The following is a 26,848-nucleotide window of genomic DNA, read 5'->3' as shown; positions in this document are numbered from 1 at the left end:
TCTTAGGTAAGAAGTAACAGCCAAAAAGTAGTGACCATCAGCAAATTGATGACATGCAAGTGGTTCAGTCATCCTTCTGGCTATTCTGTTAAAAAGTTGTGTAGGTCAGGTGTGGTGGTTCATGCCTGTAATCCTAGCACTCTGGGAGGCCGAGGCGGGTGGATTGCTCGAGGTCAGGAGTTCAAGACCAGCCTGAGCAAAAGCGAGACTCTGTCTCTACTAAAAATAGAAACAAATTAGTTGGACAACTAAAAATATACAGGAAAAAAAATTAGCTGGGCATGGTGGCTCATGCCTGTAGTCCCTGTACAGGGACTCATGCCTGTGTAGCTACTTGGGAGGCTGGGGCAGGAGGATCGCCTGAGCCCAGGAGTTTGAGGTTGCTGTGAGCTAGGCTGATGCCACAGCACCCCAACCCCAGGCAACAAACTGAGACACTGTCACAACAACAACAACAAAAAAAGTCGTGTAGTTAGAAAATTGGCATTCAGGAGACGCCTATGTTTTTTATGAAAAGTAGGATTTTTTTTTTTTTTTTTTTTTTGAGACAGAGTCTCGCTTTCTTGCCTAGGTTAGAGTGAGTGCCATGGCGTCAGCCTAGCTCACAGCAACCTCAAACTCCTGGGCTTAAGCAATCCTACTGCCTCAGCCTCCCGAGTTGCTGGGACTACAGGCACGAGCCACCATGCCCGGCTAATTTTTTATACATATAAGTTGGCCAATTAATTTCTTTCTATTTTTTATAGTAGAGACGAGGTCTCGCTCAGGCTGGTTTTGAACTCCTGACCTTGAGCAATCCGCCCGCCTCGGCCTCCCAGAGTGCTAGGATTACAAGCGTGAGCCGCCACGCCCGGCCTTGAAAAGTAGGATTTAATTTGAAAAAGGCCAATTACAATTTTCAAATTTATGATATTGTTAATGTGTTACAATGACATAATTCATAATTTTTGTTATTGTTCAGTCTTTGAAGAAACTGTAGTGCCAATAAATGCATGCAATAAGATAATTGATAAGACACTCAGATGGTAATTTATCATTAGGAAGCTAATAACTGGATTCTCTGAATTATTATATTGTTAAAATAAGCTTTTTCTTGAACTCTAAAGTTTTTTTTTTACCTGAAGTTCTCAATTTGATGAAAGACAGTTCAAGAAACCATCTGCTATTTCTTTGTAACATTTTTCCGCCTTTTTCTTAAGAAGATAAGGGAATGAACAGACTAGTTATGAAATAAATTATACAACAATCAATGTGTAGCTTTCCTGGAAGATAAATTACACTACATCTGCAGAATATTTTTCAAAGCCTCTTTGGAGTACATGCGTGCTCTTCCTGTACATTTCAACTACAGAATAGAGAGAAACTTACTTCTTATTTTTGCAGAGTGGGAGGGAATTTATGATTGGCCACGATCATGGAAACTGCCTCAAAGAAGGTAACAGGGCTCTGATCGGATGTCACTGAGGGTCTCTAGTCTCTGTCCCAGCAAATGAAACAAAGGCGATCAAACACCTCCTCACTTGGACTCTGTCCCTACTTGGTTGGAAGGACTGCAGCTGACAGTTTTCAGGCAACATTTTTTATGACCACACCCCCTGCCCAGTTAAGTCTAAATAGATTACGCCAGCTTCGTGGGAAGGGATCTTGCATTGCTCAGACATTTGACACTCTTTCACCTTTGCAAGAGGGCTGGGAACAGATCCAGCAAGACCCGATAGTGCTGGCCATCATTTGAGGCAGGAAATAAAGGGACAACAATGACCCCGTGGACTTTGTCTCTGTGCACTGGGATCCCGAATTGTCTGCTTTATTGAACTAAAAAGAATCCAGTTAGGATGCAGCTCAGAGAAGACGGGGCAGCCTAATTTTTTTTACTTATTTTTTTATTGATATAGGAAGGTTACACATATTTTGGGGGTACATGTGATATTTTGATACTTGTATACAATGTGTAACGATCAAATCAGGGTAACGGGGCTATCCAGCCCCTCAAACATTTACCTTTGTTTTGGGAACCCTACACATCTTCTCTTCTAGCTATTTTGAAATACACAATAAATTATTGTTAGCTATAAACTCCCTACTGTGCTATTGAATACTAGAATGTACCCCTTCTATCTACCTGCATTTTTGTGCTCATTAACCAACTTCTCTTTTCTCCCCACTTCCCTTCTCAGCCTCTGGGAATCACCAGTCTACTCTCTATCCAAATAAGGTCCACTTTCTTAGCTCCCACATGTGAGTGAGAACAAACAGTGTCTTTCTGTGCCTGGCTTATGTCACTTAACATAATGACTTCCATCCAATTCCATCCATGGTCCCTCCTCAGTTTGGATATCTTGTCCTCTCCACCTGGAAGGCTTCAGTTGGACAGAAGTAAGAAAATGAAATGCTCTCCTCTGCCCGAAATGCCAAAAGTCTTTGCCAGACTCACTAAACCAGAACAGCGTGTGGTTTGAGAGCAGGATGAGGTGGCAGGGACTTGGGAGAAAAGCCAAACGTCACAACAAGCATGAGCTGAAGCTCCTCGTGGAAGACCCTTGCAGGAGACTGGCTGGCTAGACACAGATGTCCACGCAGGTACGACCTTGGAGTCCACTGTGCTTTTGCATCTCAAAGTGACCAATCAAGGTGGCATTTCCAGAGACTCCAGAGAAAGGTATCAAAAGTCACTTCTTGTTCCTGTTATTGGGTATCGTACTTTTTTTTACATTTGCAGAATATCTACTGTTTTTAGGGCTATATGGCTTAGGCCAAGAAGGATAATTTCTTATGATTTTGTTTGTTGGTTAGCTTGATTGGTTTCATTCTGAATAGACAAGGACTTGTGGGCCAGCCAAGCCTAGCACTTGACATTAGATATTATATTCATTAAATATGTGATATTCATAAACAATATGATTAGCTACCCTGGGCCAGGTGCTACAGGAGCTGGGCAGAAGATTCAAAGACAGAGAAAACATTCCTCCTGCCTTTGAGAAGCTCACACTCTGCTGTCAACTATAGATATGTTTTCTGGAAAGCTTCCTCCCTTTCTCTCCCCTCAAAAACTTCTTAACATACTACCACAAGTTTTTTTTTTTTTTTCCATGTCATATACGAGAATTGCAGTGTTTTTATTTGCTTAGCAGTTCTGAATCCAAAAGCTTACTTGTATGATTCATGCTCCTATCTAAGCTTTGAAGTAAAGTCAACACGTTTGGCCCCTTGGTCTGCATATCACGTTGTTTTGTTGTCTTTGCTGGCTACTTGGGAAAGCAGGAGGCTGTTGTGTTTGTTCAAACCTGTGACACCGTAACGTAGGGATAAGGCAGAGAGGGCAGGTCGAGAGAGCCTGAGTGCGGCCATTTTGGCTGACACCAGACCCTGACCACCCTGAACAGGGAAGTTGCCAGCAAATCACCAGCCCGTGACCACCCAAAGATAGATGAATTACTAAACCAGAAGCCTTACGAACTGCACTTACCATTCTGTGACAGCATTTATGATTAACCTCTATGGCCTGATCACAAGACAACGCTGGTTGGGGACAGCTGTTTAAACAATGGGTTTTTTTGAACATTTAAAAACACTACCATTGTCCCATAAGGAATCCCCCTCCTGCTTGAGAGAGGACTCCCACTCTGTCTGCAGGGTAGGATCTGTTATCTGTCTGTCTCAATAAACCTTTCCTGCAGACAGTTAGCTTGCACTTAAATTCTTTCCTGCATGAAGCCAAGGACCCACTTGGCAAATTCAGGGGGCTTTCCTCTTTTCATCGGGACACCCCCTGCATCAGTTGCACTTAGGAAAAAGTGGATTCTTGATAAAGGTTTTACCTTTGAGATGGTAGATGACGCTGTCATGAGGCAAAAGTGGGGCTCATTTTTACTTTATGAGGGGCTATGAGGAAAATCATGAAGCTAATATTAAACACAATCCATGTCTACATTCATAGATATGACAATTGACTATATGATCTAATCCTGCAATTTTGAAGGGAAATATACTTCTCTAACATTCCAACACAGTGCTGTCCCATAGAACTTCCTTCAATGATGGAAATGCTCTTAATCTACATAAATCAATACAGTAGCCATGAGTGTACTGACTCTTGAACACTTGAGATGTGATTAGAGAGACTGAGGAAATGAATTTTTAATTTTATTTAAATTGAAATACTTGAAGTTTAAATAGCCATATGTGGCTGCTACTACTGTTTTACACAGTCCAATTCAAGAACTATATGATGTTTTCTTTACTGGGTTCTGAAATAGCATGCTATGCAATTTATAAATCCTTGAAAAAACTATAAATCTTTAATGCATGATATTTAAACAATTTTTATGTAGTAGTTATAGTACAATAATCTATAATATAGGAGTTACCATTGAGCAATCTGTAGTAGAGTAATCATGGTATGAAATCTACAGAAGGCAGTTATAATATAGTAATCTCCAGCTATGGTATAACATAGTAATAAACACAGGACAAAAGCTCAAGATTCTCTCTCTTACTAGCTATGTCATTTTAGGAAGGCCGCTTAATCTCTATGTCTCAGTTTTGGTCATCTGTAAAATGCAGGTGACAATAATACTACATATCACAGGGGATAGCTGTAAGAATTAAATGAGTCCTTCATAGGCAAGCATTCATCATGGTGCCTAGCTCCATGGCAATCACTCAATAGAAACCTGGCTATTTGCAGACAAACAGACCTCTTTGGAAAGATTGGCTGGCTGTTCCTTAAGTTTAGAGAACCACTGAGAACATAGTCTGTTCTGAGTCAACCGAAGTGTCGACACAATACAAAAGCAGGCTATTAATAAAGCATATTGCTGACAGGCTAAGCAGAATAAACACCATAAATAATTTATTATAAGTGGTTCCATGCAAGCTGCCCATAGAATCAGTGAAGTTTTAGGAATGAAAGGAGCTTTATCATCCAATCTCTTCATTTCACAAATGAGGAAACTGAGCCCATGAAACTTCACTGTCCTTGAACACAACCAGGCAAGAATGGAATTGATCCACCAAAGGCAGAGAAAACGGATTCTGTTTAATTTCAATCAGGACCATTGCTCCTAGAACTTGATTTTAATATGTGGCCATAGTTTACACATCACTTTTCTAATAGGCAGTTTTCACACATGGATATACGTATATAAAATTCAAAGACATGCTCACCCATATGTTCACACATAAACTTTTGCCAATGTTTACCAAAAAATTCAATAGCATCTACCCTGACTTTGCTCTGATTCAAAATTTTGCCCAAGATTAGTGATGATGTTTCTGCACATAGGTGGGAAAACTGTGTAGACAACAGAAGGAAAACAGAGTCATAACAAAAATGAGTCAAATCCTAATTAATTACTTCCCACCATGCTAGTGAGGCCAGTGAAGTATTTTAAGAAGCTTATTTAGATTAAAGAAAAATTATTACAATACTGTGGCAAAATGGAGTCAGGCTTTGCTAGTGGGGCTGTAAGATTGTGGACTGAAGTGGGCTGAATAAGGTCCCTTAAAAATTCACGTCCACACAGAATCTCATGATTTTACCTGGAATAAGGGTCTTTGAGATACAAATGAGATAAGGTTTGATGAGATTATATGGAGATTAGGGTGGACTCTGAATCCAATAAGAGGGTCCTTATAAGAGACAGAAAAGGATATGGCAAGGACACAGGGCAGAAGGTGATGAGAAGGAGAGAGATTAGAATGATGTGTCTACAAGGCAACAAATGCCCAGGATTACCGCCAGCCACCAGAAGCCAGGAGGGAGTCAGGGGGTGGGTTGATCCACTGAGCCTCCAGAAGGAACCAACCCCGCTGACACCTTGGTCTTGAACTTCTGGCTTTTTGAACAGTGAGCGAGTAATTTCGGTTGTTTTCCGTCACTCTGTTCGTAGTCATTCGTTCTATCAGCCCTAGGAAACTAATCTATCGATCGTGATAATGTAAGTTATCCCCAGCTTAGAGAAAAACAGAGAGGATTTATAGTTTGCGCTTTCGGACAATTTTCCTCCAAAAGGAGGAAATTCAAGAGTTGGTTAATGTATCTGTGGTAGCCAGCCTTCGAGATGGCCCGCAAGGGTTCACGCCTCCTGGCACTCACATTTCATGTGGGCCCCTCATGCTGAATGAATATGGCTGATACGTGCCAACAGTAGGACACTGTGGAAATGACAGAGCGTGACTTCCGAGGATAGGCCATAAGAAACATAAAAGCTGTGCTCTCTCCTGGCGCATCTGCTTGGGGGAAGCCAGTTTCCATGGTAGGAGGGTACCCAAGCAGCATCAATGAAAGGCCCACATAGTAAGGCCCTGCGGCCGCCTATGGACAACGGCACTAATGTCCCATGCATATCCCTAAGCCACCTTGTGAATGGAGCCTCCAGTCCCAGTCGAGCCTTCAGGTGACTGCAGCCCCAGCTGACATCTCGACTGTAACCTCACGAGCGACACTGAAACCAGAATGACCCAGATAAGCTGTACCCAGATCCCTGACTCAGAGTGAGAGGCTGCATGTCTATTAGTTGAAGCTGCTAGCTTTTGGGGAAATTTGTTACTCGGCAATAGGTAACTGACACGGTGTCTAAAACAGAACTCTTGGTTTCCTCTCCTAAAACAGGTTTTCCCTCAAGCCTTCCTCACCATTTGGCTGAAGTGAAAAAGGTTGGAGTCATTCTTGATTCCTTTCTCTTATTCTCTCACAACAAATTCAACAAGTGCTGCTAGGTTTTCCTCCAAAACAAATCTTGACGCATGCGTCATCTCGCTTGCTCTACTGTTCTTCTCCAGTTTAATCCCCCATCATTTCCTCATGGACTACTCCTGGGCTCCAGTGATCCTCCTGCCTCAGCCTCCTGAGTAGCTGGGACTATAGGCATGCACCACCATGCCCGGCTAATTATATACATACATATACATATATATATAGTTTATATTTATATATATATAACTATATATATTTATAGTTAGTTATATATAATATATATATTAGTTTTCCAGCTAATTTCTTTCTATTTTTTTAGTAGAGATGGGGGGAGGGAGGGGATCTCACTCTTGCTCAGGCTGGTCTTGAACTCCTGAGCTCAAACAATCCGCCCGCCTCAGCCTCCCAGAGTGCTAGGATTACAGGCGTGAGCCACCACGACCCGCCCAGATGAGCTTTTTTAGTGGTTCAAATATGAGCAGTAATGAATGAATGGAGATTTCATTTACATTGTGTTTTCTTTTAAATATTCCCCCCAAACAACAAGGTCATAACACAGTTGTATCATTTAAATAAACAGCACTTTCTGAAAGGAAAATTTTCATTTTCTTAATATAAGAAAGATTTTAAACTTACACAATTAGTAGAATTATTCCTGGCTGTGCAGGAAGCAATAGTATTGATAAACTGCAGCAGTGAGCAATCATGTGCACCTAGAACTTTGCTGAGACACGCTGTCCCCATTAGAGCCCAGGTGGCAGAACCACCTGATAAGATGAACTTTCTAGAACAATCTTCCTTTTTCTTTCTAAATCGATTTCTATTTTTACTTTTTTGGACACATGGCTTGTACTGTGTTCTCACATGCACTCCCCTTTCATTGACTAATAGTTGCCGGCGCTGGGTATATATAGTAGTGAGCTGAGCATACATTTTTAAAACCTACTATCTCTTTTTTTTTTTTCTTTCTTTTTAAAGAGACAGGATCTCACTATGTTGCCCAAGCTGGTCTTGAACTCCTGGGCTCACGTGATCCTCCTGCCTCAGCCTCCTGAGTAGCTGGGATTACAGGCAAAATCTACCATGCCCGGCTTAAATCTATTATCTAAAGGTCATAGGGACTCAGGATATTTAAATCGTCTTCCGCCATGGAAAGGAGGGCCAGCACATCTTGGCTCAGCGCCTCCATAGAAATTTCCTTTAAAATATTAAAAAATTAAATCTTTCCAATTAAAAAATATAAAACAATTTTAAAGTTTAAAAAATTCTAAAAATCTCAAATTTTAAAAAAGATAGAAAAATTTAAAAATTTAGATTTAAAGTTAAAATTTAAATAATTTTTCAAAAAATTGAAAGTCTTTTATAAAGAAGGCTTCCTGCTGGGCTTTTTTTTTTTTTCTTTTTGAGACAGAGTCTCACTCTGTTGCCTGGGCTAGAGTGTCATGGCATCAGCCTAGCTCACAGCAACCTCAAACTCCTGGGCTCAAGCGATCCTCCTGCCTCAGCCTCCTGAGTAGCTGGGACTACAGGCATGTGCCATCATGCCCAGATAATTTTTTCTATATATTTTTAGTTGTCCAGCTAATTTGTTTCTATTTTTAGTAGAGACAGGGTCTCACTCTTGCTCAGGCTGGTCTCGAACTCCTGAGCTCAAGCAATCCTCCCGCCTCGGCCTCCCAGACTGCTACGATTACAGGCGTGAGCCACCGCGCCCGGCCCTTGCTGGCTTTTGAGAAGAGAAACGGTTCCCTGGGAAGGGTGTGTAGGTGCTTCATTGTTTGTTTTTTTTATTACCTTGAGGAATGTCTGTGCCCATAACCGTGATCTGACTTTCAGGACTGCACTCTCTCCTCCTTCTAATCGTCCCACTGCACAGGAGATTTGTAAACACTCGATATTTGTACAATTCTGCAAAAAACAACAACAGCGGGAGTGCATCAATGTCTTTAAATAGTGGCAGAGTCAACAATGAAGTCAGTTCATTTGCATTTTATTTCTTCAGAGGCCATCACCTTATTCATAAAATATTGATTTAAATAAAGAAAAATACACTTGAAACAACCAAGAAAACACAGGTACTAAGGACACGTCAAGTATACCGGTAATGTAGAGAGAAAATGGAACACAAAATACAACACAAAATTTAAGCTCTTTTCCAAGGATTTTAAAACAATCTTCCTGTAGCAGTGATTAAATTGTTCTATTTCATTTTCTCAGAACTGGGGAGACATTTCTTACAGATAGTCACAGCACCTGATGTTGGATTAGGCAAGTCCAGGGGGGTTTCAGAGCAAGGCCCTGAGTCTGTATTAGACTCAAAGTGACTGACCCACTAACAAGCATTTGTTCCATGACATTCTTCTCTCTGTCTAAATTACATCCAGTTGTAAAGGAGATCCTTCTGCCAATCATGCTTATTAGGCTGTTTTTTAAACCAGTTTTATCTTTTCATTTTTGAGACAGAGTCTCACTCTGTTGCCCGGGATAGAGTGTCATGGCATCAGCCTGGCTCACAGCAACCTCCAACTCCTGGGCTCAAGCGATCCTCCTGCCTCAGGCTCCCAAGTAGCAGGGATTACAGGCATGCGCCACCAGGCCCGGCTAATTTTTTTCTATATATTTTGAGTTGCCCAATTAATTTCTTTCTATTTTTAGTAGGGATGGAGTCTTGCTCTTGCTCAGGCTGGTTTCGAACTCCTGACCTTGAGTGATCCTCCTGCCTCGGCCTCCCAGAGTGCTAGGATTATTGGTGTGAGCCACTGCGCCCGGCCTAAACCAGTTTTAAAATAGTTTCTAGAGTTGCCTGATGTAAAATGAGTAACCTTTAACATATGAAATGCATCTTCTTGGAAGGCATTTATTCATGAAGACATTCTATCCATCAGATCAGATTTTCTCCCTTCCAAGTACTAACCAGGCCTGACCCTGCTTAGATTCCAAGATCAGATGAGATTGGGCACGTTCAGGGTGGTGTGGCCGTAGATAGATTCGATTTTCTGATCAGCTCCCAGCATGAAAATAATGTGTGTCCATCATTAATAATCATGGAGACATCACAGCCCATTTTCCATGTGCTGTGCACAGAATACTTCTCCAATTATGCTCCCTCGTGGATTAGAATTCATTCTTGTAGCCTGTGCTTATTTATTTCTCTTCTCTCAAGCACTGAGCACTAGCCTACCAGGTCAATAAAGGTCAATCTACTGGATATTCTGGGAAGCAGCAGAAATGCTGAGGCGTATCACTTTAACAAAACTGATAAACCACAGAATAACCCAAGGAACATATTACCATGAGAACTTTTTTCGAGATCTCAAAATTCTCTGCAAACAAAGTGGTTCATAATGTATATCTGATAAATTCCAGTGCAACTGATTGTTTATTATGCATGATGTTTCCAACGACAAGTGGCTGAGCTGCCCTTGTACCCACAGCAGGAGCAAGAATTCTCAAAGCTCTGTGGTTGGTGGCTCTTGGCAGGACTGTCATGTTTACCTGCACTCCACGACTGACACGCTTACCCCACCCTCTGGAGGCAAGAAGAGAGCCAGGGTTAATAGTTGTCATGAGTCCCTGTAGGTGGGGACCCAGTTAGTTGGGGACCCAGGTTAGTTGGCTCTGTTGGAGGATTCTGGGGAAGGCGAGGCTAGGAATGAACCTTGAAGAATTTGAACATGTTACCTAGCAGAATACGATGATGGACCCAAGGTTCTGTCATACATGATCAAGGCGTGCTCAAGAAAGGGGAGGGCAGGGCAGGGTATATGGGGGTGAGACGGACAGATGGAAATAAGAGAGCAACGAGGGGAAGTCTGTGTGTCGAAGAATCTCCTTACTCCTGCTATGGAGCTTAGCTTTTATTCAAAAGGCGTTGGGGAGCCCCGATGCTTTTAAATAAAGAGGTAGGATCAGGTTTGTATTGGACAGGGACAGCTTGTGTGTAACGAAAGAGAGGGGAGAGGAGAGCAGGTGGCAGGAGGTTGACAAGTGCCTGTTGCAAGAGCCTAAGTGGGGGAAGCTGAAGCCCTGAACTGAGGCAGCGGGACCAGAAAGAGGAAGATGAATTTTGGAAAAGTATAGATCAGCAGTCCCCAAGCTTTTTGGCACCAGGGACCGGTTTCACGGAAGACAATTTTCCCACAGGCTGGGGGGCAGGAGGGGAGATGGTTTCAGGATGATTCAAGCACATCACATTTATTGTACAGTCAGACTTCTCTGATAATCCGCATTTGCAGACACTCCCCAGTGCTAGAATCACCGCCTCAGGTCATCAGGCATTAGATTCTCATAAGGAGCTTGCAACCTAGATCCTGTACACGTGCAGTTTATAGTAGGGTTCACGTTCCTGAGAATCTAATGCCGCTGCTGATCTGACAGGTCAGTGATGTGAGCCATGGGGAGCGGCTGTAAACACAGATGAAGCTTTGCTTGCTCACTCACTGCTCACCTCTTGCTGTGCAGCCTGGTTCCTAACAGGCCACAGTCTAGTACTGGTCCATGGCATGGGGGTTTGGGGACCACAGGTATAGAAAGTGGAATTGACATTGGTGAATAACTGAAGGTCAGGATGGGGTGGGGTGGAGGGTGCTCTGTGCACTAGCACTGCATGGGGTGTGGGTATGGTATTCCAGAGCCCAGGAATTCTCCAGAAGAGGCTCATTTGGGGAGCTATGGACACACGAGCTTTGGACGCATGGGGGCTGGGATGGCTATCAGACATCCAGATGACCCCTTCAAGCCTTGAATAGAAAAGGGCCAGAGATGTTATCCTGAGGGACAGGGGCATTGAAGAAGGGGCAGAGAGAGAAATCTTAGAAGAGAAATTCTAAGAAGGGGCCAGCCAAAAGGTAGGGACAGAACCAGAAGAGAATGGTTTGGGGGGAATTCAAGGGATGCCATAGTTTCAGGAAGTGGCCAATTGTCTCAGTCTAGAAGGAGTCAAGACAGGTAGGGTTGCTATAAGCTGAGCAGTGAGAGGGAGGACAGGAAAGTTTGGAGAGAGGGAGATGGAGGAAAGAATATACTTTCCTTCCTTCCCAGGCAGAGGAAAAATTATTTCCCAGTATTATAGATACGAATTTTTCTTATGCAAATTGGAAATTATGATCCCAGCACAGGATGTTGGCATTTGGAGCTTTCAGATTCCTAATCAGAAATGTGATGCAGTAAGTTGTTTTTAACTAAACAGAAACCGTAGGAGGTCTTATTTAGCTTTTGATTTTAGAATAAACTTTGCATAATCACTCTCACCCCAGAGCTGTTTTGACTTGAGGACATGGGGAGGTGAATGATTTGCAATATTTGAACCAATAAGAGAGAAAATAAAATAGGAGTTAAAATCAGATACAGAAATCAAAGATTGCCTTGGCCCTCATCTGTGAGTAAATATGTTTTGGTGATATTCAGAAGTTAAAAAAGTATCTTACATCAAAAATATTTAATGAGAAACAACAGAAGGAGAAAAATATTTGACCCTGCAACACAAGTGCATAGAATTTTCCAAAAAATTCTAGTTATTGCTCTCCACAGCCTCAGTGTACCCATGAATGTCCAATGAAGTAGAAATTGAAAAACACTTGAATCTTCATTTTTCAAATTGTTAGTTCTACACAGGTTTAGACACTGGCTTTCAGAGGGTTTTCCCTGTTGGTGCAGCATGTTAGAATTCTACAGATGTCAATTTTTGTTTTCTGTTCTAATGTTCCCCCTGGAACCTTTTTTTAAGTGATAATATATGGAGTTTTTAAAATTTATTTTAAAAAAGTAGTGTATGAGTTCCCTACTTTTATGTTTTCAAAAAACGGTATAGTGTCATAAAAAATTTACCGGTACTTGATTCATAATCTTCCAATTGTCATAGCTTTTTGCCATGTAATTTCAGGTACTCCTATTAGAATAAATGCTCCTCATTTGGAAGTTTAACTGATTATTTAAGTAAGACTTGGTCATTGTACTTTTCTGCCCATTTCCAGGTTAGAAACATCTTTTATAGTCGAGATGAAGTAAATGAATGTCAAAGAATGTTTAAGACACACTTTTTAAAAACCATTTTAACCATTTTTAAGAGTATAATTCAGTGGCATTAAGGACATTCACATTTCCTTGAAGGGGCAAGTGATTGTTAACATTCTAAATGTCATATTGTCATTCTACATTTTAACTCTTGCAAATCCTTTTTTGACCTTCAATTTTCCAATTTTATAAATGAAGCTTATGATTACCCCTTTCAGTCATACAAATGCAAAAGTTGGGAATTCAATTTCTCGAGCAGAGATTTGCTTTTTTCAAGTGATAAAGGTACTTTGAATTATTTCAGATTAGTGAGTGGCTGGAGCAATTATATTCCCCAAAGCATATTCATACATTGTCATAACAGCCACTTTATTTTGAATTTAGGAGGTAGGGTGGCTAGTGAATTTAGTCACTGACAACATTATCTTTTAAACTGCTCATGATATATCAATTAATTAAAATTTAATTTAGGGTTAAAAGCATTTGTGATCAGGGAGTCAGATTAAAAACAGGTGGAATGGCATGCCAAGAGCATTTTGGAAAAAGCTGTGATGAGTTCATCTGCCATGTCATTTATACATTTGCTCAACAAATGAGCCAGGCACTATGCTACACCCTGGAGAAGCCATGCTGAGCAAACCAAACATGTCACCTACCCTCGTGGGCTTTCAATAGGGTGGACAGGAGGAGAAAGGAGCCAGAGCACTGTGGCCCTTGGCTGAGCCTAGGAGCTATTCCAAATTTCTGGGGTGAACCCTCTAGAGAAGGTTAGCAGCGTGCACTTGGATGTTCATTGGCTTTCAACCTGGCCAGGGCAGTGACCGTTGCCCCTGTAGAAATAACTATAGCACCCTCCTTGGTGCAGGGTCTCCTGAGTTCTATTTCCACCTTTCCACTCTTATTTCTCGTTTGCCCTGAGGCCTTCTGCCAACGGTCTCTCCCTTTCTCTTGCTTCTTTGGATGGACAGCCCTTGGCTTGTCATTGCAACTTTTGATTTGGCATCACCACAAAGCACTGCCTCTTAGACTGAGCTTCTGCGCTGCAGTTTTTGGGGCAGGAAGCTTCTGCCCAGCCTTTGCCCCAACCCTAGGCACTGGGACACAGTGTTCCCAGCCCATCTCTGCCCCCAGCCCTGGGTGTTTGTTTGCTTGCTTGTGAAGAGGATATCGTTTTTTTGAGGTGGTCTCTGACTCTTTCTGCATAGCTGGAGAACACGCTTGTAGCGACCTACTGTTTACAGAGATGGTCTGGAGAACACAGACAAAGCCTTGACATTGGCTTCGTGCCCTTGCCACATGCTCAGGGAAGAGGACGGATGTTCACAGGGGGAGATAAAGCTCTAGAAGCTGGGGCACTGGGACAAGGGGGAGAACTGAATCAACAATAATGACTCAAGTTCTTCAAGTCAAGTCAAGTCAAGTTCTTGACTTGAGGGCTAAGCTCAAGTTCAAACGAACACAGACCCCAATGCTAAGACTCTACAGCAGGTTTGGCCCAGGAAACATGCACACACCATTCTTGCCTCTTCTACACAAGCAGGGTCACTCTGAGATTCTGGGACAAGCGCAACACACCAATGGCCCACGAGATGGGCAGTGCCTCTTAATGGTCACTTCAAACTCTCACCAGCTCAGCATCTGCGAATGGGCTAACAACTGAGCCTTCATGTTCCCGAAATGGATTAAAGGTCACATTTGATGTTTTCACCATTATTTCCCTAAAGTGGCTTCTATGGCACGTTCAGAAAAGTGAAAAGGTCATATTGCAAATGCTCCTTAGTCCTCACGAGAAAAGCCACTCATTTCTCACAATGTGTACCGCCAAAAAATGTTAGGCATATCTGAGCATCAGAGAAGACTAAAAACAATACTCGAAGTTAAAACCATCTGCATTTGGGAGTTCTGCCCGATCCGATGGATCCTTTGCCTCAGTTCTGTGCCCGCAGAGGGAACTCACCAGTATTTTTGCAGGGCTCTGTCTGTGGAACTCGAACATGGGCGCGTCCCTCTTCCGGACGAGGTGAGGAATGGTAGAGTTTCGCAGAAAGGCGCTCAGCTCGGGGGTGTCCTCCGGGGACGCAGCGGGCTGCAGACAAAAAGCAGGAGATGTCGCATCCAACTGCATTAACAGTGGCTACCTTTTCATTGGCCTTGAACTCCAGGCAATTTTTTTTTCCTCAATGAAGTATGATTCACGTGACAGTTCAGACATGGTGTGATTCAACAGCAGAATGACCTGCACTGACAAAGAATGAGGCTCTCGAAGGAACGGGAACTCACGAAGCATGGAGAATGCATTCCTAAGGAGTTTATCTTGTAAGGGGAAGATTTTTTTTTTCTTTTTTTGTTTGTTTAATTTTACTTTTCAAATTAAAATACAGAAAAAAATGACCTTTTCATGTCTAGTTCTATGGATTTTAACACATATACAGATTTGTGTTATTACTACCACTATTGAGACACAGAAGCCCTTCTTCAACTCCAGATTCTCTGTCCTGCTATCTGCTATAGTCAGACCCTTTCCCACCCCGTCCACTGGTAACTGCTACTCTATTTTCTATTACTAGTTTTGTCTCTGTCCAAGAAAGTCACATAAATGGTGTCACATAGAGCCTCATCTTTTCAAACTGGCTTCTTTTACTAAGCATGATTATATTGAGATTCATCCCACTTGTGTGTCAATAGTCTGTTCCTCTTCACTGCTGAGTAATTTTCCTTTCTGTAGCTGCATCACAGTTTTTTTGTCTCTTCATCTGTTGAAGGGCACTTCAGTTATTTGCAAGCAGAAGTCATTTCCCCTTCAGGACAGAAAACATAGAGGCGACTTGACAGGCATGAGTCATGATTCTCTCCTTACTTTCCTCTCATTATATAGTGGGGTTGGGTAAACTGAGGAACATTCTGTGTGGGGACATGGATCCTGAGGTGGGAGAAAATCGAGGTGCCAGCGTCACTTGGGGAAACAGCTTGATGTGCCCCAAAACGAGACATCCCCATGGCTGAGCGCCGTGTTCCTGTGCCCATGAGAAGCGCTCCTTCAAAACAGAACCGTGTCCTAATGAAAATAACTTTTCCAAAGCACACTACATGCCCACTGTGCTGGAAGGAACCTCCTTCTCAGCTCTGAGTTTGTTTTGCAAGTGTTCTAGAACTTAACAATTTTATCTCAGGTTCCGTGCTGGGTTCATCGGATGGCTGAATAAACATTTTGAGAGTTCCGATAAATCACACATAATTCTCCCATTACCCTTCTGTATTTTACACCCACTGAATACAGGAACCTCATTTTTTTGCTCCTCATTGCCACGCCTGAGACTTATGTCTTCCTTTTCACAGGCTCTCTTTATATTCGAGGGAGCAATCGTAGCAGCACATCTCTGTGGAATGGAACAAAGACATTCCTACGTTGCAGATGTAGGAGGCACCACAAAAGGATGAAATAATAGTGCACAGTGGGTCATAAGGGTCTGGAAAATTCAACAGGACAGACAGAAAGACAAAGTCCAGACCCCTGAGCTGGGCACGCACATGTCTTACGTCAGGCGTCCTCAAACTATGGCCCACGGGCCACATGCGGGTGTTTTTGCCCGTTTGTATTTTTACTTCAAAATAAGATATGTGCAGTGCGCACAGGAATTTGTTCATAGTTTTTTTTTAAACTATAGTCTGGCCCTCCAACAGTCTGAGGGACAGTGAACTGGCCCCCTGTTTAAAAAGTTTGAGGACCCCTGTTTACGTGCTGGATGTGGCCTCTGCTTGTTTTTGTAGACTCATCCCTCACCGAGAGCCTTCACGTCCAGCTTCCCAGCGTGCGGAACTGCTCTCCTCTCCTGACTGCCCAGGCACACGCCCTGAGCCTCTGTCCGATGTCCTGTGTGCCTACCCCTGTGCCCACCTGTGCCCATCGGGCTATGCCGAAACCCCCTGCTAACTGCGCTGAGCTGCCCAGTGAGAAAACATGAAATGCAAAGCATAGGGTCACTTAGAGTCTCCCAGGACACACCAGAAAACAGGGAGATGAAGAAGATTCGGGAAGGAAAACTAAGGCAGGAAAACCCAGTGGCGAGAGGAAGTGAAACAACATAAAAACAGGGGATTGAATTGGAGGGGAAAGGGTGTTGGGTTGAATGTCTCAGGGGCAGGGCAGCCTGAGGCGATGTTGAAGACCAGTGGCTGAAGCCCTGGGATGATGGCGTGCATGGGGGCGAGATGGCACCTTGGGCCGGCCAGCTCCATAGGTGCTGGAACATTCCAGGACCATGGTGGAGCCTGGCACTGTGAGGAGGAGGGTAAGCCCAAGAGTTGCTCATAGATGCTCAATGATGGAGGGTCTAATAGAAAAGCCTTTATAGAAAAAGATAAAATGTGAGTCTAGAAAATTGGGAATTGTGAAAATCCCTAACCTCTCATGTGCTTTCTATTATATAATCCGTGTGCATGTGGGAGCATGCGTGCATGTGTAGTGTTTGTTTTCAGATGTGCAACTCCTTTTTCTTTTCTTCACAAGTTGCTGACAGTTATGTTACAGAGGTTAACTTTGCAGTTAATCACAGAGAAGAGGTGCTGGAAAGAACTAGGGAAGGATTCTTTATTCCTCAGTCTCAGCCTATTATTAGTATTATAGTAGCAGCAGTAATAGTAGTAGTAAAACAATATCCCCAAAAGAGGAAAATTCAAACTTCCTATGTGTTTTCATTGGCTGTGTCTTGTGTACAAATAAAGAAGAAATCCTATTAGGGTATAACATTCACAAATATTTATAAGTGGTTTCTTGCTAAAACACAGGGCTTATTTTGAGCCAGAAAATGAGCATGTCCCGGTGTCAGGGTTGATAGAACATGCTCTTTTCTTTTTGTAACACTTTTACAAAAAGAGAGGAATGCTACCCTTAAACACCATGGTCAAAAGGCCTTCAACTGGCTTGTAAACCAGTTTTCTCAAATGGCATTCCAGAAATTATTCCAAAAACCAAAACAAAGCAATTATAACTGAAGAAGTTATCCAAGAAATGTAAACAACAGTTAAAGCCCATTTTCTAGATGAACATTTGGAACCTCTTTTACAACTGCCCGTGAACCCACAGGTCATAGTTTTCCTTTAGGGTCAAAGGAGGCTGACCTCTTAGCACCCACATTGGGCAGACACTCAGTTCTGAGTATAGTTTGTTAAATGCTGTCAGAAACTGGTGATAAACACTAAAGTATCTTTTTTAGAACAAATGAAAATGGCTTCTTTCTGCAATAAGTAAAGACTTGTTGGGAAATACATTTCTTTTTCCAGCTGGTACTTAGAATTTGACCCCCAAAAGAGCTTTCTATTTTCATAATTCTTCACCAAACTCTTCACTCTGGTCTAGGTTTAAATTTATGGATTAAAGGGATACTGCGCAGTCAGAATGTGCTATAGAGTTGGAAATGTAGCATTTGAAGGAAAGGCTTAGATGAAATGAGATTAAGGGCACTGCGAATCCAAACAAAAGCAATGCATACCATTCTTTTCTTGTTTCTAATTTGTCTTTGGACTTCAGGTATTCCTAGCACACAAGTAACGGTAGACTACACTCATGTACTTCTTCGTCTATAATTAAACCTAAGTGGAGACAAGCCTAGGAGGTCAGTCCACCATGTAATTTTCTTTAAGACATAAATGTCGAGAATTTGTAGGAAAAGAAAAACCCTACTTTTTTCTTTTGCCTCCTGAAAAGTTCATGCAAAGCATAACCAAAAGAATCAACTCCCTCCTGTTAGCAATGTTGAAGATTTTCTCAGTCTTTAGATATGGTGTTTCCACATTTTAAAATAGACATGTGAACCCAAAGACCATCTCAAAGAGAAGACAAGGTAAAAAGAAACGGACCCCAGAGTGTGTATATTTCTGTCTTTGGTGGTCTACAAGCACCATTAAGAGTGGAAAGTGAATGAAAGCCTCCATGTCAAAGAGCATTCCCATAAGACAGAGAAAGCAGAGGACCTCTGGCAGGGGGGAGGGGGTCAGACCCAGGAGCAAGCTGTAGTTGCCACTCGTGCAGCACAATTGCAGAGGAAGAATATTAAAATTGAATACTGTTCTTCTGATTAGATCTTCTGAAATAATAAACAGCTAGGTCCTCCCCCACCTGATGGCGAGTTTAGAGTAGAAGCCCAAGTATTAAAGGAGCAAGTAACAGACATCAAAGAATGCTTTCACTGTGAAATAAATTATGGCTCCAATGTTCAAGGGCCTCGAAATGATTCAAAAAAGAAGTCAGTAGTTAATGGTAAAGATATGCTAAATACTCTTCTTCCTTTTGTGCTTTGATTTTTAAGGGGTATATGTGTGTGTATGAGAGAGAAAGAGAGAGGACTGATAACTGTTGTTCTAGGAAGTTAACAAGCATGTCCACATTCTGAATTAATGGAAACCAATAAATGAAGGCAGTTATGGAGGAAGAAAGTAGTCTTTAGGATAAGACAAATCTATGCAAATTTGCTAAGCCACTGTCTGGGGGCACACTGATTCTAAACGCTGGCCTATAATCCTCAGTGAATGAACTGTTTCTGTGCTTCTGCTTCCCATATTTGTACTGTTACACTGTCTGGTTATGATTTGGACTTCCTGTGGTATTGGTCTTGTTCAGGAGACTAGATCTCAGTGGCAACCTCCCGATTTCCATGGCTCTAATGCCAGATTTTTATGAAAAGCACTGGCTTTCTCTCATGTTATAGTCTTTCTTGTCTATAGACTCTTTCAGACCATTTTTAGCTCTGGATTCTTCCTTCTTGAACTTGGGCCCAGAATGGTGTATTGTGGTCTTATCACGGGTTACATTTCAGCATCTGATTTGTCTTCTTCTCCTAGGTACAGCCTCACACTCCATAGCATTTTTCCTTGGCATCTCACACTTGGCTGTTTATTACAAGATCTTGGCAATTTAAAAAAAAAATCCTTTACTCTTTATGAAAATTTTGGTTCCTTAGCAGGGTTTCGTTTTTCAACCTCATCTTATCTAAAGATTGTAGCCTGTTTGCAGGACTCTCCAAACTCTAGGCTAGAGCCCACCAAAATAAGAAAACTAGTAGTTTGACACAATTATTTCACTGCCTTTAGCATAGTTGAGAAATACTTTATTCAACTCTAAAATTTTATTCCAAGAAGGATCTGGAACACATTAGCTTTAATGGGTTGGTTTGGATGGTGCGGGTGGTTGAATGCTTCAAAATGTTTTAGATGGTACGATGTGAAGACATTGCCACACTGAAATCGTCTACCTCTGACCTAGACCGTGAAGCCTGGAGAAGTAACCTTCATGGACATCTGCTTATGCCTGGAGGTTTATAGAAGACAGAAATGAACTTGATGAAGCAGAAACTATCGGGAGAGGAACAGAAACCCAAAAAGGCAGCACACTTTTGCCTCACTGAGAGGCAAAAGTGAGCATGGGAGTAAGCCCCAGATACTTTCATGTCCCTGTGTTGACTTCAGGTGGGCCTTGGTGTCCTCAGATGGGAACACAAGAGGTTGTGTGATAAGGACAGTAAGATAATTGTTTCAGGCTACCAATTTTCTTATTTTGGTGGGCTTTATCCTAGCATTTGGAGAGTCCTGCAAACTCTCCAAAGCCTACAATCTTTAGATAAGATGAGGTTGAAAAACGAAACCCTCCTAAGGAGCCAAAATTTTCATAAGGAGTAAAGGATTTTTTTAAATTGCCAAGATTTTGTAATAAACAGCCAAGTGCGAGATGCCAAGGAAAAACGCTATGCAAAGGTGAGACAGCACTTAGGACAGGAAGACAAATAAGTTGCTCAAATGTAACATATGTTAAGACCACAATATACTTGTGTCACCTCCTCAAACTTTGGGGGACATTTGGGTAAGTTGGTGGGATAGACAAAGTGGGCCAGTTCCTACTGTGAAAACTGAACCTTGTGTGAAAGGTCTTATTGGACCCTGAGGCTAATGTGGGAAGACTTGGAGACTTATGTTGTATTTGGAATACATATTCAATTTATAGACTGGTGGTATTTCAGAAGGTTTTAGGCTAGATGTTTGGCATTTAGAATGCATTTCTCTTTAGAAATGGCGTTTTAAATGATGGTTCAGATCTTAAGCCAGTCCGCAGAAAATCTACTTAATCCACAATATGGCTTTGATGTTGTTAAATTGTGTATTTGTAATAAAAATAATAATACGCAAGACTGTTGCCATATGAGTAATTTAAAAAATAGCAACAACAACAAAAAATCAATGTGTTAAGTGCATTTTATCAAATGATGATATTTAGGTGGAAATAGATTTCATTAGGGGAGAATGAGAATGTATGTGGGAATGTTGTAGAGATTCTCAGGGGATATCTGAGAAATTTCAAAGGCTTTAGAGTTGGTGGCACTGGTTCCTTGGAATGAGTGGCCTAGAAAATGTTTCTAAGGAAATCTTGGTGGTTTCTTTTCCACAAGCAAGTTTCCATAGGGATCCTTAGGGATTGGAAAGAGGAAATGAAAGAAAGACAGCTTTTCCAGTGGTAACTGGGGCAAACATGAGAACATACAAGGAAGGGAGAAGTTGACTAAAAAAGTGTATTTGAACATAAAAGAAACTGGACTTTTCTAAAAGGAAATCAACTGAATGGTCGAAGAGGCTAACATAGTGTGGAAACTGTGTAGATTTATCTACTTCAGAAAGCTGAGATGGGGGCTCTCCCCTGATAGGTTCATGGTTGGCCTGGTACATTTGGGGGGCTAGTCCAGTAGGGGCTGAAGCATCCTCAGAAAAGTAGAAGGACTTGTAGACATGAACTGTTCACAGGTTGCAGGTGTTTTAAGAGACACTTGGTACCTACCATCTCCTTACAGAGACATTGTAGAATCAAACAGTAAGGAATTGGACCTTTGTTCACTCCTGGATAAGTAAGATTGAAAACAGGAATTTAATTCCTGCCTTTACAAATACATTTCTGCCTCCCTGTTCGTTTTACTAAACCTAGCCTCTCTCTGCTTCTTACTAAAAATAAAACTATCTATGCTATAATTTTTTAATAAAAAAAAACAGCAACAAGATGTGGTGCTAATTTAATCTGAAATTGATATTAAAATTACAAATTTCTCCGACTATTCTGTTGAAGAGAGCATCAGATTAGAACTAATTTGTTTTTCACTAATTTCTAACTCGTATTTAAGACAGAGAATAGTGTTTATTTTTGTGTTCTCTACGAAGAAATATTCATAAGTTGCCAAGTAAGTTAATAGCAACTTCAACAAGAAATTATTAACTATCTTAAGAGAAAAATAACTTTCAAGTATTCTCAATTGCTTATAGCCACTGAGATAAAGTATACTGATTATTAATTTTTGAAATTTATTGATTGACTAAAAACCCTTTTAGACTCTGGGGCATGTATTCAATGTAGGTAAAAGTAAAATATTTGAAAATCTGCAAATAATATTTCAACTTTTTTAATAAATTCAGAATTTCAAGAATTCAACAAAGTTGTTATAATTAGTTATTTTAGGGAGCTATTACTTCATATTGTAATCAAATCTTATATTCTATTTCCATAGATTGAGAGTTTTAGAAAATAATCAAAATTAAACTGCTTTTTAAAAATCACTAGGCTCAGACAGATTTTCAAAGTCTATACTTTAAAAAATAACTGGGTAACAGGGAATGCCAGGTGCTTAGTATATACTACTACTGAGATTGCATGAATCTGTTGACATTGAAAGCAAGTCATCTTAGTGCTGTCCCTGTCACTGCAGATAATTGTTAAATTGCTACAAAGAAACAAATAAATTACAACCAACATGGAGCACTTTAAACAAATCACATAATATATACAAACATACATAAATAGTGTCAGATATAAGCTAAATATTACCCTCAAAGAGAGTTGGAAGCCTTCTGGGTAATCATGACCTCCAAGACTCTAAGACTGAAATATAGTATTAATGTATGTTAAATATAGAGCAGGAAATGCGAACATTTTAATTAAACATTATGCATGCACATTTGAAGATGTTATTTTATAATAAGCTACTGTCCTTGAAGATGTTACAATCATCTCAATGAAGAGCAGAGAGGAAATGGGAAAAGAATTCCAGGGAGGAAGTATTTTAAATAATTTTATGTAATACAAGTGGCCTTATTTATTATTTCCCCATAAAGAAGGAGGCTTGTTACCCCTTAAGTCTTTTACCATTGAACCCCCTTTTAGTCTTCCTGTCTGAATAGGAGTCATGTTGGGTTGAAAAAGAAAGCCTTTCATAACGGGCAGTGACCCCATGTCACTGGCTGGGAGTAGAGGCAGACCTGCTGTGTCTTGGACGGTCGAGTCAGTATTCCATGAAGCCTGTCCTTGCCCCATTTCTAACAGAGACACTGTGTCCTCGTAGCTAGTAGGAGAATGTCCCTTCTTAAATGAAGTTCCCTTCCGAGGACAACATCTGATCAACAAGGTTTTGTTTTTGTTTTCATACAAATGTGACATTTTCGAGGGCTTATGCTAATTAATCGATTTCCTTTCCAGAAAGAGCTTAAAGCCAAATTTGGACCTTAATTTGCATGGGATCAGCTCTTTGGACACTTGAAGGCCTTGTTAATGAGAGCAGTTTGAGTAGCTCTGCTCTAGGCTTCTCTTTAAGCTTCCATAAAGAATGATCAGGTCCTGAACATTCCAGTCTGGGAGTTCTCAGGGCACCGAGATGGCCCTTGGCAAATTGTCACATTTCACCACTTGCTATTGGCAACAGCTGGAAGAGCCTGTTTTGGCAAAGATCCTCCTGTCTTTTGGCAATAGACCAAAAAAAATGATGTTAAAAATTGCATTTTGTACCAATTCTCCCAAACATATCTATTTCTGATTTCATTTTGGTTGTGTTGCTATCAAACCATATAAAAAAGCTGCCTATTAAAAAGGGCTAAATAAATGACAAGTCACCATGAGCAATATAAAACTAAAGGAAATTGAAGTTTTCTTGAAGGGATATTATTTTAAATTAGGTTTGACATTTTAACTCTAAAACTAGAAGAAAAGGCCTGACCAATGATCACTGAAGAAACTTATTACTATAATTACTTCACTTTTTTTTTTAAAGTCACCATTTTTATATTTTCCATCCCGTAAAAAAGCAAATAAAGATGCTGGTTAGAGCAGACTCCTACCTTTATATCCTGTGGGTTGACATCAGGATTTGTTTGACACTGCAGAGGTCCCAGAGTTAGAATATGAAAAATATAGAGAAGAAATTCGCCCCGGGCAGAGAACGGCCAGCCCACCTCCAGAATGGTGTCACTGATGGCACTTGGTCCAATGTTGTGCAGCTGTAAGCAAGTGGCATATTATAAAATGGTGCAGCAAAAGGCAAAGTATGGATTTCATCAGCAAAGACCATATTAACCATGTCTGATAACTGTGATGCTTACTTCGATTTTATATTAATTTAATCGCAGCGCTGGAATTGCAATGTTAATGATATGCTTTTGAAACTTAGGGATTCTTACTTTACATGGAAATCTGCCTCCTCTTTCCTGACTACTGACTTGTCAATTGCAACCATATGCAACGCACTCTGTTTCACCCTCTGGAAAAACGGCCATCCGTCAAATGACAAACCTGGTGCCTGCTCACCACAGTTCACTCTGCATGTGCGTTTCAAAGCTGAGCTCTGTCTGTTTCAATCAGCAAATCTCAAGGAAGGAAAGGCCATATCTCATAAAGAGATGAACATTTTTTTTTTTTAACACACGAAGCCTGTTCTTGGAGAACACAAAATTGTTGTGTCCTCCAAACACTTAAGTATGTTTAAAATTACCATGGCTTTAAAAATCAACTTCAGATTGAGCAGGGATCTTCTTTTTCTTTTTTTCCTCACAGTTCTGACAATTACAATGATTTATAAAACATGTGCAATTGTGTTTGTTTATTAGGTGACCTATTTAATCCACATTATCCAAGAAGCATGGTATCCATTGATGTAGTGCAGTGTGAGACGTGAGATTAGCATGCAAGAAGCATTTTATGATTATTCTAATGTAATTACCCTAAACTTTTAGGATCCATTTATGCTAAGGTTAGAAGCAGGGCTGCCCTAAGAATGATTGATTCTGAATATGTTTTCAAACTTGAAAGTTTCACCATTCTTACATGGAAACCAGTACACACAGCTTTAATAAATTATTTGACAGCCTTTTTTTTTTTTTTTTTACCCCAGTGAGGTTCTTAATGCAAATGGCCTTGGAGACTGTATTATCCTTTTGCTATCAAGAGAGCTTAAGGCAAAGCTTTGATCCACTTTGGACCAGGCTTCTGAATGTGCGCCACAGGTTGGGCAGATGACAGAGGATTTCATGATGACACTGCCCAGGAGTTGAGCCTTCTTCCCCACGTATGCAAACAGCTCATCGGTGTTGGAAAGGCTTTATTGTTAATCTCAGAGGTTGTTATTTACCTCCCTTATAGCTTCAGATGAAAGTCATGGTCAGAATTACCCAATCAGTGGCATGAGTGTCACAGGGAAAGATCAGAAAGCATTAATTAAGAAGGGACCTGGAATAGCAAATGTCTTGGACATCATTTTACCAACATTCCAGTCTTGGTCCCTTGAAAATGAATAGGAATAACGACTCTCTACTGATAGCCTTGACTTTATCAAAAAACAAAACAAAACAAACACCTGATCCAGTCCTAAATTAACCCTTTAACTATATGCTGGTTTCTAACCGTAAAAATTTTAAGGTTTCAGGTGATACGTCAACAAATCTTTTCCTTATTTTTAATTCAACACTGGAAGTGGGAAAAGAGTATCAGATCTTTTCCATGCTTTTGGAAGATATTTTACTAATCAATGGACTATTTTAAATCTCAGAATAAGTTATTCATTTCCAATTTGGGTTATTTGAATGAATAGTAAAATTATTCCTATCTATCTACCACCCACCCATCTCATATATGTGCATTTTTTTTTCAGTATAACAGTGAATAATTCATAACATTTTCTTTCCAGTACCTTCTAGTTGGTGAACTTCATTTTAAGAGATGTGTGGGTTTTAAAGATATCTGAAAATGTGGGGAAAAATGGAAGTCTAGAAAGCTAGCCCTTTTTATGCTTAGGCTATTCACATATTAATAAGAGGGGAAGTAAAGAACATTTTTAAAAAAGAATAGTAACAAGATAAAATGTTGCTCATCATGTAATGACTTCTCGACACTGAGAAGCAAGTGACCGAATCTGGGGGTTACCCAATAGGACACCTGCCCCACCAGGTGACAGGACAGCAGAACAAGGACAAATCCAGGCAGCACAGAAAGCTCAGCCCTTGGATTGGTGTCTTTTAAAACGCTATGCAGAGTTTATTAGCACAGAGCTTAAGCATAAACCCCTAACGACAGCTCTAACATAGGCAGCGACTACCTCATAGATATGTTCCACCAACGGTCCGACTTCTTCCTCCCTGCGGGGCTCGTCTTCCGGTTCCCAGTTGTGAATGGGCAGAACGATCTGAGGCGGGTGCGACACTCTGAAACATGGGACGCTGTGTTAGCCACCGAGGGCGGCCTGGGTACAGAACGTTTCACTAGTGGGCAGTCCACCGACAGCAGAAGGAAAAAGCAGCTCTTAATTTATTGGAGCTGCCTACTTGGAAAGAATATTGAAAGTGACGTCCAGCTAAATGACTAAAATGACAGTGAAGGACCTGAAATATCTGCTTTAGGCCCTTACTTACTGGTCTGGAGCCCAGAGACTATTTTACAGCATCTCGTCTCTTGGACACCAGGGAGCGAAGTGGAGAGCATTCCTGAGTTAAGATGAATAATTGAATGGATACGTATGTAAATATATACATCTATTTATCTAGCCTGTGCAAGTGTAAGAGTGGTGTGTGTGTGTGTGTGTGTGTGTGTGTGTGTGTGTACATGTTATATAATCTCTGCTTTAAGCCATATCAAGAAATGGGATTCTTTTTTTTTTTTTTTTTTTGTGGATAAAAATCTTTGGATTCTGTGTTATGCTAAATGTCCAATCACGAAGAAATACAGTTTCTGGTTAAAGACTTCAAGTGGAAAAGTGGCCATTGTATAGTCCTCTTCCCACATTTTTTCAGTTCTCTCTTGGTATAGTCACATCTTTCACAAAGCTAGGCCCAGAGCCAAAACTAAATAAATGA

General features: G+C 41.0%; 1 protein-coding gene across 1 annotated transcript in view; it reads right to left on the bottom strand.

Moving 5' to 3' along the window:
• Positions 1–26,848, bottom strand: part of ITGA8 (integrin subunit alpha 8) — a 160,778-nt gene that overhangs the window by 16,063 nt on the left and 117,867 nt on the right. Inside the window, exons 24-27 of the mRNA XM_075997658.1 lie at positions 26,095–26,200; positions 23,846–24,004; positions 14,667–14,795; positions 8,492–8,605 (exon numbers count right to left, since the gene is read on the bottom strand). Of these exons, the coding sequence (XP_075853773.1) occupies positions 8,492–8,605; positions 14,667–14,795; positions 23,846–24,004; positions 26,095–26,200 (508 nt within the window). The remainder of the gene's footprint in view (positions 1–8,491; positions 8,606–14,666; positions 14,796–23,845; positions 24,005–26,094; positions 26,201–26,848) is intronic.

Source organism: Microcebus murinus, chromosome 25, assembly GCF_040939455.1.
Source record: "Microcebus murinus isolate Inina chromosome 25, M.murinus_Inina_mat1.0, whole genome shotgun sequence".
Lineage (NCBI taxonomy): Eukaryota > Metazoa > Chordata > Mammalia > Primates > Cheirogaleidae > Microcebus > Microcebus murinus.
The sequence above is the reverse complement of the archived record's forward strand: the minus strand, read 5'-3'. Positions and strand labels throughout refer to the sequence as shown.